This window comes from Mizuhopecten yessoensis, unplaced genomic scaffold, assembly GCF_002113885.1.
Source record: "Mizuhopecten yessoensis strain PY_sf001 unplaced genomic scaffold, ASM211388v2 scaffold10847, whole genome shotgun sequence".
Classification (NCBI taxonomy): domain Eukaryota; kingdom Metazoa; phylum Mollusca; class Bivalvia; order Pectinida; family Pectinidae; genus Mizuhopecten; species Mizuhopecten yessoensis.
The window spans coordinates 435,603-448,117 of NW_018408751.1; the positions used below are offsets into that span (position 1 = coordinate 435,603).

Below are 12,515 nucleotides of genomic sequence, written 5' to 3' on the forward strand. Positions count from 1 at the left end.
TTTCTGAAAAAGATGTGCCAAATAAAATCTGTGATACAGCATTTTAAAACCCTGTCTATTCTGAATCAATAGTTGGATCCTGTGGCCACAGGGTGTCAGATTAGACAGGTTTCACTCTATCTTTAAATAGATTTATTAGGTCTTACTATGTAATAACTTAGCATTGTTCTTCAATAGGTCTGTGCAAAAACACTTTATTCAAATACCTTTCCTTCAATTTTGCTTCCTATTCTTTGCTAGTCATAATCCATCTTTATAACTGCATGCCTTAAACTTAGCACTGGTTTTTCATTAAATTGGTATTGGGTATTTCTGTCTCATTTTTTATACCAATTGGGAAGTTAAATGTTCAGCAGTAAGCTGTAAATTTTAGGAATTAGGCATAAACATGAAATAGTGCAATTGGGAATCAGGCCCATTATATTATCAGCCAAAAAAGTCACCAGAAAAAACTGTTTCGTTAAAGATTTAATGTAAATACTGTTCGGATGGTGGCTGCCTTGTGCAGTTGCAACATCTGGACATGAAAATAAACTGTAAACATGTTTTTAGGGTGACCATTTATTAAGCACATATGGCTTAGCCAGATTACTGTAGCTATATATAACCTTTTAATTATTGTAGTATATAATATGCAAGTATAAAATCCTTAGAGCTTGTTAGATAGGGGCTGTCCCAATCACCTGCTCTCTGGAATGGAACCTGTGATAGTTTGTTTTAACTTATAAATACATTACGTATTATAACTGTTCTTTACAAAATTATGATATGGTCTATATATTTTTACATTAAGATGATTGATCCCTGTTATGTAACTATATGTTTTTATACTGTGTAACTATAAACTTGTACGATGTAATTGTGATATATGACACGTTAACAAAATTGACTTGACTTGACTATATAATAATGGCACCTCTAAAAAATGAAAGGAAGATTGAGACAATTTTTGCAAAACACACATAAATCCCCTGCATCCACTTTGATGGGAATGGAGCTAAACGTTTAATGCAAAGTTTAACCAAAGTCAGTAAAGTGAAAAATATAGGTAAAAGTCAATTGTATTATATACATATATTTGATATCATATTGTTGTAAAACTACTCAAGACACATCCAAAATCACCCCTGAAATTTCATAATGAACTATTCCAACCTTTGAATTGGAAAGGGTTCAAATGTGTCTTGAGGGGTGAATGAGTTAATAATGTTATGGAATTCCAATAGCTTGACATCTATATATAGCTAGGGCTAGTACATTTTATGTTAGTAAAAAGTCAAAACTTTTGATATTTATACTAGGAAGATATTGGTTGGGCTAGTAGATTTTTTTTTAAATCCTACTGTTATACAAAGGTCACCATTGTTCAGAGGTGATTATCATACAGCATTCTTGCCAATTCTTCCGATTAAGGAGGGAGACTCCCAATTTCGGACCCTTAAATTTCTTATGAATTCTAACCAGTGAACTTGCTAAACTATTCCTACATTCTAGGATCTAATGAAATAAGTCAAAATGTTAGTTTAAAGAATTATTTTGTTTCTAGGAGGTATAATATACACACATTTTATCTATGGTTTTAATTTTGATCACACACAATCTCCCCCATGGCAATTTCAAAAGTTAATTTGGCAAGTATGATACAGAGGTGATAAATACACAGAAATGATTATTACAGTAAGTTTTGGGACACAGCTATCAGAGTCTTGGACTCATGCTTTTCCTATGGGACTCCCCCACTCTTTGAGAACCCATTATATCTCTCATACAACATGTACATACTACGTATACAACAATCATTGCCATTATATAGAGAAGTGACCCATATACAAAGTTATTTCTGTAAGTAATTCAAATTAGTGCCTGCAGGAAAGTTTTGAACAGTTCTCCTAGCCCAACCTATATTTTTGTTGTAAATATTTAAATAAAAAATCATCAATGGCCCTGATCTAAAATCAACTGGCCTTGGACTTGGGGCTATTAGAACGGTAGACAACCTGAGAGGTCATATGGTCAGGGTTTTACATCCCATTTTGACTGCAAGTCCTTGGGACCCCCTTGATTAAAAATTGGGGGTCCTAGATCAATTTTTGGGGTCCTCATAAATTGTTATTTTCAGTATTTATTGCTTTAAGCCATATACATCTAAATTTGGAGGCTGGAATTTTCATTTCAGGGGGTCATGGGGACACAGGTGTTCAGAATTTAGGGGTCAAGTAATGGAAAATAGGGGTATTTGAAGCAGGATTTATGGTGATGACCATTATACAGATCTATTGGCGCTTATTACAGACAGGTGACCATTATACAAAGGGGACTTTATACAGAAGTGACTGTTATGTAGAGGTGATCATTTTACAACATTGACCAATATGCTATATATATGCCAGTTTAAGAGACAATGCATGAGTGTCACTGGAGATGTGTCAAGTGACCATGTGAAGAGATGTCCACTATCAATCGAAGATGACCATTACTGACCAGTATAGGAGCCAGAGAAGCTTACAAAAAAACACATGTCTGTTTCCAAAAATATTTGGGAAAAAAAGTATTAGAGGTTTAATTTATTGTTAACACATTCACCCATGCATATCTAAACTGGACTCGTCCAGTCTTTGATACATGGTAATTAAGGTTCAAATGTGACTTTACGGTTGAATGGGTTAAACTTCAAGGGAATGGTATGGTGATGTGTATGGCAAGCCACAAAGCAATTACTATTCCTACCTAGAAATTTACACTTTTTAATGAAAGAAGAAGGTTTAGTGCCAGGGATGGAAAAAGTAACAGAAAAGAAAGAAATTTTAACTAAACCCATCTAAATGAGCTTAAGATAAACACACTATACCTACTTCAGATCTACAATTTGTACTTTTTAACCGACAGACTGACATGTACATGCAGTGCATCAGTTTTGGCAAAGACTAAAGGATGAAGCTATCTTTTTAGTACAATAATATATGCATGGTCAATGAGGATCAACACTGTCTGCTTCTGTTCTGGATAAGTAAATACAAATGTACTATAAAAGGAGAGGAAAGAGGAATGGCAAGACTGGGATTCGAACACATTTATGGGTGCTTTGAAGGCGACCAGGTAGCTTTATTTGTATTATACGCCATATTCCTCCTTCTTTTCTAAGTCTTCCAATCAGAAACAACACTTTTTTACAACCCTGGTATGATTATCCCCCTGCCAAGCATATATACGGTACTTGTAACAAGGGTTCGTCAAGACACCACTGTAGTAAGCGAGGACAAATGTAAGACCAGACCAGGATTGGTTTGGTTTAATTTTGTTTAACGTCCTTTTAACAGCTAAGGTCATTTAAGGACGTGCCTCCATGTGTGTAGTGTATGCATGCATGCATGTGTGTGTGTATGCAGCCTATGCAGGTGACAGAGTATCTATATATAGGCATTCCAACCTAGGACCTCCCAACTCTAGACGGACACTCTATCCAATTGAGCTACCTGGTCGCTCAAGGTTGGATGTTATTCCAGTTCTGGAATGGAAAAATAATATTGGGATAACCCACCAAAGTTGTCAGGGTCATCCCAATAACTTATCCTTTGAGGGTCCACAGGTGGACTTTTTGGAGCTGGTATTTTATATACTTATGCATGTAGATACTATATTGATACAGGTGTAATAGGAGAAAGATAAATGCACAACCTGGCCGGGATTCAAAACCAGGACCTTCAAATCTCTAAACAGACACTCTACAAATGATTTTGCCGATGATGTTCCACTACTTCAGATGTTCTCTGAAACAAGTGAACGCTATTGCCAAATCCTGTTACTACCAGATCAGGAACATCGGCTGTATTCGGCAGTTTCTAACTGCAGATGCATGCAAGATTTTGGTGCATTCACTTGTTACCTCTCGGTTGGATTATGGTAACGCCCTGCTCTGTGGTATATCTGACAAACTAACTAGTCGTCTGCAGAGGGTTCAGAACACTGCAGCACGGCTAGTTACTCGTACTCGAAAGAGAGAGCACATCACACCTGCGCTTTATTCGTTGCACTGGTTACCTGTACGATACAGGTCGCAGTACAAAATTCTGGTATACACATACAAGGCACTGAATGGAACAGCTCCTCAGTACCTACAGGAGCTTGTTACCCTGTATCAGCCGTCAAGATCACTGCGGTCGGAGTCAGAATCTTTGTTGTGTGTCCCAAAATCTCGTACTGTGACCTACGGAAACAGATGCTTTGGGAGGGTTTCGGCTACGTTGTGGAATAGCTTACCATCTGCTATTAGGAAGTCAAATACCCTGGCCAAATTCAAGAGGGACATAAAAACTCACCTCTTCACGTCTGCATTTTAGAATCTTTGCAAAGACGTCATGTAAATACCACCCTTTTATTTGTTCAATTATGTGCACATTGCTTGTTAAATGTATGAAAGTGATTGCAAGCCTTTGTTGTTTGTTTTCACAATTATAACAATTACTATTATCCATATGTTGTAAAGCGCCTTAGAGTAATTTTACAAATTATATAGGGCGCTATATAAATGTTGTATATTATTATTATCATGACTACTACACCCCTTCCCCTCCCTTCTTAAAAGTCTTTGCACCAAAAGACACAACTATATTTACAACTCGAGTTCGGGTATTCCCCTGCAAAGCATATACACCAAATGCCTGAAACAGGAGTTGATCACAGGCACCAAATGTAGTAGAAGAAGAAAAATGCATGACCAGACAATGATTTGTACCCAGAACCAACCAATATTTACATGGACAAGACGTATACCTGGTCACAGACGAGCGACACAGTCCATGGAGTTCCGATACAGTAATATGCTGTAGAAGGACATCAACTGTTACCATAAAGGAACTTATGACAAAGAGTATTCCCTAATCAGGGAGTTGGTAAAATCTCTTTGAAAATGACAATTGTGAAAATGATGACACTGATTGATGAGGCGGCAATGGGATGGGGGTATAAATGATGTTTTGTCGTGTGGATGTTTAAATATCAGTATTTGGGGAATCAAAAGTGAGTTATACCTGTAGTTGAATGTCACATCCTTCACGTCCAAGTGTTGTCACTTTTGGTGACAGTGGAAACACTGTATTGTCACTTCCTTTCAAAAAGGCTTTCATCGTTGACACGGTAACTTCACAAAAATATGGACTTTCTGAAGACGATTATTGACAGGTGCGCGTTACCTTCAGCACATCCATTAATCAAATGAGGTTCCGTTATGTGTAGTTGAAGCAGGAACCACACTTCATTCCGACAAGGTGGATATCTTATTCATCAAAGCATCAATTGTTTATCCCTCATTTGCATCAACAAGTTTTCGTTAGTTTACTGTCGGCGCGAGGAGTCACGCATGCCCAAACAAACATGACAACCAAACAACTTTACCCTCTAACCTAGTGACAGTGCGTAAACATTACATAGACAAGACTTCGATCAAATAGTATATTGTATTTATGTCACTGTTATATTGATTGACTTAAATCATAAAGACTAATCAGTCTGTTATTCGTTATTCAAAAACAAAATTAATGACATTTTAGAGAGTATTGCATCCTCGATCAATGAAACGCTTAATTAAACTCAAGCTTTACAGAGACCAAGATCACTAATTGGGGCACCTTGGCATCGTCTGCAAAGTTTTACTAAGAAATTTAGCTTTGAACTGTTGAAAGTAGAACAATGGTGAATGCATTGGTGCTACTAGCTGAGGGTGCGGAGGAAATGGAAACTGTCATAACCGTTGATGTGTTGAGAAGAGGCGGGGCAAGTTTTCAGTATTAGTAAAAAGCTAAACACAGGGGTTCGTTACAAATGTCTCAAATACAGTGATATGGGTCACTCACTGCACACATAATGCTAATTCCTTTAGGAACTCTATCTAAATCAGAGATTTATCGTTATAAATCTCTGATTTAGATCGAGTTCCTACAGGAATTAACATAATGTGTGCTGTAACCCATTCAATATAGCATATGTGCATTTCAGACAATTTAATTGTTGCGAACCCCTGTGGCCAGACCAGGGTTCGAACCCAGGACCTTACAAACTCTAGACGTTCTAACCAATTGAGCTACCTGGTCGCCGTTGATCGACCCAGTCCGCTACATTTCTCCCTCCTTTTTCTAAGTCTTCGTCCCGAAGACACAGCTATTTACAACCCAGGTTTGGGTATCCCCTTGCCAGGCATACACCAAATGCTTAAAGTAAGGTTTGGTAACATGCAGCACTTTATCAGGAGAAGAAAAATGCATGGCCAAACCTGAGTTCGAACCTGTGATCTTCCGAACTCTAGACGAACATTCTAACCAATTGAGCTACTTGGTCGCCCACGATCAACCCAGTCCAGGTCCGCTACAGTTATAATTATAAAACGCCAGACTCCTTTGATACTAGCTGTTAACTAATATATGTCTATGCACTACAGTATGCACATGCAGGTGCCTTCATCTGCCATATATAATAGCCTGCCTATCCTACTATATGTTTAGTTTGGTAGGCGGGCTATTTTATATTTTCACATATTTACATAGTAAAAATATGAGTTGCAGGCACCTGTTGTATCTGTAAGCTGATGCTTTTTACATTTCAAATTTTATGAGATTGTCATTTCATTTAAAAATGTTTTGAAGTTAATTACTTTGTAATGTGTTACAGATAGAAGTGACACTAGCGGGACTAGCTGGAAGCGATGCTGTACTTTGTTCTAGAAATGTCAAGCTTGTCCCAGACATGAGCTTGGAAGAAGCCAAGAAGTCTGCACCCTATGATGTGGTTGTCTGTCCTGGAGGAGGAGGTGGGGCAACGAAACTGGCTGAAGTAGGTGCCAATTGTTGTCAACATTTTTATACGCCCGTCAATTTTGACGGGAGTATTATGGTATGGGGTTGTCCGTCCATCCGGTGTAAACTTTTGTTTGTCCGGCAATTCCTCCTACATTTTTCGACTGATCTCTTTGAAACTTGGTATACATTACAATCATGATAGGCAGTTGTGCCTCCCTTAAAAGAATTTGAATTCAACAATTTTTAGCTCACCTGGCACTTTGTGCAAAGTGAGCTTATGCCGTGGCGCGGCATCCGGCGTCCATCCGGCGTCTGGCGTCAATAATTTAATTTAAACGACTTCTTCTTAATAACCAAAAGGCCTAGAGTGATGATATTTGGCCAGAAGCAAATTGGGATGAAGGGCTACAAAGTTTGTTCAAATGAATGACCTTCAATTATATTCAAGGTCACAGGGGTCAATTGTTTTAAAAAACCTTTAAACAACCTCTTCTGAATAACCAAAATGCCATGGGTGATGATATTTGGCCAGTAGCATGCTGAGATGAAGGGCTATCAAGTGTGTTCAAATGAATGACCTTCACCTTTATTCAAGGTCACAGGGGGCAAATATGTTAAAAACATTAAACAATTTCTTCTGAATAACCAAAATGCACAGGGCGATGATATTTGGCCAGTAGCATGCTGGGGTAAAGGGCTATCAAGTTTGGTCAAATGAATGACCTTCACCTATATTCAATGTCTCAGGGGTCAAATATGTGAAAAACATGAAACAACTCCTTCTGAATAAGCAAAATGCACAGGGTGATGATATTTGGCCAGTAGCATGCTGAGATGAAGGGCTACAAAGTTTGTTCAAATGAATGACCTACACCCATATTCAAGGTTACAGGGGTCAAATATGTTAAAAACTTAAAACAAGTTCTTCTGAATAATCAAAAATGCCCAGGGTGATGATATTTAGTCAGTAGCATACCTTGAATCATATTCAAGGTCACAAGGGTCAAATATGTTAAAAACTTAAAACAAGTTCTTCTGAATAATCAAAAATGCCCAGGGTGATGATGTTTTGCCAGTAGCATGCTGAGATGAAGGGCTACAAAGTTTGTTCAAATGAATGACCTTCACCCATATTCAAGGTCACAGGGGTCAAATTTGTTTAAAATCTTTAAACGACCTCTTCTGAATAACCATAGGTCCCAGGAGGTTGATACTTTGCAAGTTGCATCCTGAGATGAAAGGCTATAAAATTTGTTCAAAATAATGACTTTGTTCGACTTTCAATCACAGGGGTGAAATGTTTAAAAAAAAAATTACAGGTTCTTTGTATGAATTTTAATCATAAATACTGATATTTTATTTTGCCTGTAGCTTTATTTTAGATCACTTTTAAGGTTACAAGTGTGAGATTTATACCAGGTGAGCGATGCAGGCCCATTGGGCCTCTTGTTCCATTGTTCATTTCAGTATTTTATGTCCAGAGATCTCCTCCTACATTTTTTGACGGATTTCTTTGAAACTTAGTAGGCTAAATAATCATGATATGTTGTGGTGTTTCCGTGAAAAGAATTTTGATTCGACAATTTTTGCAAAAGTTATTGCCCTTTGTTTATTTCAGTATTTGATTTTTGTCCGGCAATCTCCTCCTACATTTTTCAACGAAATTCTTTGAAACTTGGTATACATTATAATCATGATATGAAGTTGTGTCTCCCTTAACAGAATTTTGATTCAACGATATTTGCAAAAGTTATTGCCCTTTGTTCATTTCAGTAACAATAACACTATATGGCATTCGACGGGCGTATATTGTTCCGCCCCTTGATACTCTTGTTTTTTCTCTTTTCATTAAATTAGAACAGGGGAGAAAAATTGCAATATAGGATATTAATGAATTATAGATACCTTACACTTGCTTACTTTAGCCTTAATGTCTCAACAATTTTATTATAGATATCTGAAAGATTTATTATAGATATCTGAAAGATTTATTATAGATATCTGAAAGATTTATTATAGATATCTGAAAGATGTTGGTCTGTTCCGAAAGATATAAGGCACCTATTAGACGCTTTTCATGTTCAATTTGATGTTTGTCCTTTACCTTTTCATTTTCAAATAAAAGTTTGGTCTGGAGCATCCTTGGGCAAATGGGGCTCTACCTTGTCTTTAGAGAGACAGGAGGCAGGTGAAACAAAGGACATTTTTAACAAAGTTTTAATTTATATTCATGTAGTGATGCTGATTAAACATCCTTGAATTTCTGTTTTAGTCAGCTGAAGTTAAGAAGATTCTTCAGGATCAGGAAAACGCGGACAGATACATTGCTGCTGTCTGTGCAGGTATCCAAATCAAGTCGCTAAATGACAGAGCATGGTGTAATGGTGTAAATTACTCACAATTTATTTGGTTTAATTAAATTTCAGATTTCGATGTTACCATGTTTATTCTATTATTTGGCATAGTTTAAGCATACTAACCATATAATTGCTGAATTGATAAGCCTAGGTTGTGTAGGAAACAGAAAGATTTTGTGTTCTTACGTAAATATCCAGGTGAAGGAAACAGGCCCTCTAGGCCTCTTGTTCTTTTATCATCAACAAAACAGTTTCATTTTAAAGGGTCGTATTTTCCGTGATGAGAATGTTCATTCACACAATAAAATAATTTGATGTACATGTATTTATATTAAACTTTGATGTTATCCTATTTTTCGTAACAATATCAGCCACTACATGTATATCAAATTTAAATATTTAATAGAAATCCTTTAAGCAACCATGAAAGACAGTTACTCTTCTGATATTTGTTTTGTCATATTAGGTCAGCCATTGCAGATCTGCCCCTTTTTTTATTGTATATCCTTATTTATATGTTGTAGGACCAACAGTTCTCTTGAAACATGAAGTTTGTAAAGGAAAAAAACTCACTTCCCATCCTGGAGTCAAGGACCAGTTGACAGCTTCTGGTTGGTTTTATTTTCCCACAGTTCTGAAGATATGACATCCCTATGCAACTTGTTAATGTAGACTATGCTAAAATACAGTCTTGCACTGCGCTGCTTTATCACAAATGTTTTGGTTGAAAAATAAGGCCCTATGACCACGGATAATAAGTTGTGAGCTGCTTGGAGACGACCTACGAACTAGGTTGTGATAAAGCGGTATATACCTCAAATTATTACTTTGATTATTATTTTGCTAGGTAAATACATCTATGTAGAGGAACGAGTGGTACAGGATGGGAAGCTTATCACCAGCAGAGGCCCCGGAACCTGTTTTGAATTTGCACTGAAAATTGTTGAAAACTTGAAAGGAAAGGAACAGGCAGACTCTTTGATACCCCCCATGTTGGTGAAGATGTAATTTTTCTCTGACAGCCTACAACTATACAAAAGTTTATAACAAATTTAAGGGAGATAAATCTTGCCAAACATGTTTTTCCATTTATGCCGACAGGATCGATGGCTGGACCATAATTTTAAAGGAAAAGTCAGACTCCATCTTTGTGATCGAATGATCCTTGCAGGAGTGTTTTAGCTTAAGATGTAAAGATTTACATGGATGTATTTTAATTTACTCTTTGAAAAGTTGTTCAAGTTGGACACTCTTTATTTTGGTTGTATTTGCCATTACCTTGGTATATCTGTCATACAGCATGTATGAAAATTATCATTGTTTCCTTCTGTGGAGTTCATGCCCCAATAAGTTTAAGTTTGTGCTGCTGCAAACGCAATTCTTTAAAATCTATACAAAGCTAACATTTTAATTTGTATTAATTAAAAAAATAAAAATCAGTGGGTTTGGTTTTTTGGGGCGACTTTTGGGAATAATGGGCCCCATTCTCAATTAAAACTGTTTTATACTTATGTCCTATTCCCAAAATTTGCAGTTTACTCCTGAAAGTTACCTTCCCAATTGGTATACATGTGTTTTCTTCCTAAAATGAGGCTAAAAGGTCCCATCCCAAACTAACGAATAAAAACACTGCAAATACAAATTTTAAGTTATGTATAATTTGCATTGAGACAACAAATGTCTGTTTTGATTGGATTTCAGTCTACCGTATCTTGTTAAAAACATGTAATACAAAGACTTGAGTGTTCTTGTACAACAATCAAGCACCACTTTGAAACCACATTCTGAAGAGATCGCTCTGTAATTAGGATCCTGTAAAAACAGTTTCATCAAATAATGTCTACCAATTCAGCATCTACTGTCAGATAATAAAATCTTGTGTAATCCTATTTTTATACATTTAGCTCTGGCATACTGTAGAAGCTTATAATAATTTATTCTGTATGTTCAGAGTGGTTGTCTCCCTTCAGTTGCATTAATATTTTTGTCAGGAATGTTGATTTTTGGATTGTCAGGTTTAATAACACATTATGTTCCAGTCAAAACTTTGTTTTGCCTGTAGACTTGGTCAAGTCTTATATGTATTGAATACAACGCTGTTCGTACCTATGCAGGGTAATTAAATACCTTAAGGTCTAGTGCTATTAACTCATTTACCCCTAAAGACACATTTTAACTCGGGTTTCGTTTATCGCAGTCCAAATGGCTGAACCAGATTAAGAAATAATGTCAGACTAAGTAATCTGATACTGCTTTAAGACAAGCCTTGACAAAGCCTTACAAGGCCCAGGCCTGCATAAACATTTGCAGGTCCGCCAGGATTTATACATTTAAAAACAGACAAACTGTTAGTTCCACATTAACAGACAGGCCCTAGCTCAACCAATTCAAATGTTGGAATAGTTCATTATGAAATTTCAGGGGTGAATAAGGGCTTATCAGACAATAATAGCAGCTAGATCTTAAGGTCTGAATCTGTTTCGTAAAATGCTCCACTCTCCTCTAACTGGTCAAACTGTTTGGAATGTTGTAAACAAAATCATCACTGGCCATATTGTTGGGTGCTATCATACTACACATAATTTTGATGTCGGGTAACCTTTAGGTTTTAGGTTACTTGACTTATAAGAGTGATGGTCTACTGTGTGTTATGTTATTGGTAAAATTTTGACTACCATAGAATTAACTAACATTCAGGTGCTTACTCTAAATAACTCTTTAAGTAATCTGTATGGAATATGATCTCTCCTTCAGCTGTGGTTGTTACACAGCAATACAACAGAAGTTGTCTAAAATCTCTTGCCTGTTTTGTGATGTGACTTTTTCTGTATATCTTAAATACATTAAATGTATTGGATCATGGAAAGTGTGTTGGATTATTTGTGGGTTAGTGTAGTACTTTGTCTGGTCAGATAATACCGACTAGATAATACGTACAGTGTAAAGAAATAACCAAGACATTCAACATCTCTGGTAGACCGCCACTTTTATCTTTTGATTGAGTTGACTCAATACATTTCATCAGAAACAATATGCACATACTGTTATTTCTGATGTGCATTTTAAGTATACAGTAATTCCAAACTATCATGTGTGATATCAGATTTGCTTGCATGATTTATTTGTTTTAAGTTAATGGTAATAATTAAATGTGCAAATACAGTGTTGTTTGGGGGCTGATTTACCCCGACGTACAAGTATTTTATAAAGAAGGACGGTTTGTAAGTGGTGTTTCCTCAGAACCTGATTTCTAAATAGAGAAATTATCTTACAACATCTTTAGGTTCCTTTATATGATTTTCATTAGTTATACTTTACAAAGTTGTTTATTTCTCTTTCTATTTTGGGGGGGGGAGGGGGGTAAAGGAAT

The 12,515-nt window shown here is 36.4% G+C and overlaps 2 protein-coding genes across 4 annotated transcripts in view; one reads left to right on the forward strand and one right to left on the reverse strand.

The window, feature by feature from the left end:
• The window catches only part of LOC110462929 (forkhead-associated domain-containing protein 1-like), a 42,527-nt gene extending 37,161 nt beyond the window's left edge, over window positions 1–5,366 (reverse strand). For all 3 annotated transcript variants that reach the window (XM_021517176.1, XM_021517177.1, XM_021517175.1), the window contains exon 1: window positions 5,028–5,366. In XM_021517176.1, coding sequence (XP_021372851.1) covers window positions 5,028–5,123 — 96 coding nt within the window. In that variant the 5' untranslated portion in view covers window positions 5,124–5,366. The remainder of the gene's footprint in view (window positions 1–5,027) is intronic.
• A 221-nt stretch (window positions 5,367–5,587) lies between these two features.
• Window positions 5,588–12,011, forward strand: LOC110462923 (protein DJ-1-like). Its single transcript, XM_021517165.1, has 5 exons — window positions 5,588–5,769; window positions 6,661–6,822; window positions 9,061–9,130; window positions 9,670–9,756; window positions 9,993–12,011. Exons 1-5 carry the CDS (start codon window positions 5,686–5,688, stop codon window positions 10,151–10,153), a joined length of 564 nt encoding a protein of 187 aa, XP_021372840.1. The 5' UTR covers window positions 5,588–5,685; the 3' UTR covers window positions 10,154–12,011.
• Window positions 12,012–12,515: the final 504 nt, after the last annotated feature.

What these genes read in the sequence shown, in the direction of transcription:
- LOC110462923 (XM_021517165.1), top strand. Translation starts at nt 5,686, where the DNA reads ATGGTGAATGCATTGGTGCTACTAGCTGAGGGTGCGGAGGAAATGGAA. An exon ending in ATGTGTTGAGAAGAGGCGGG is followed by an intron (nt 5,770 to 6,660) that starts GCAAGTTTTCAG and finishes AATGTGTTACAG; the next exon opens with ATAGAAGTGACACTAGCGGG. An exon ending in GGACCAGTTGACAGCTTCTG is followed by an intron (nt 9,757 to 9,992) that starts GTTGGTTTTATT and finishes TTATTTTGCTAG; the next exon opens with GTAAATACATCTATGTAGAG.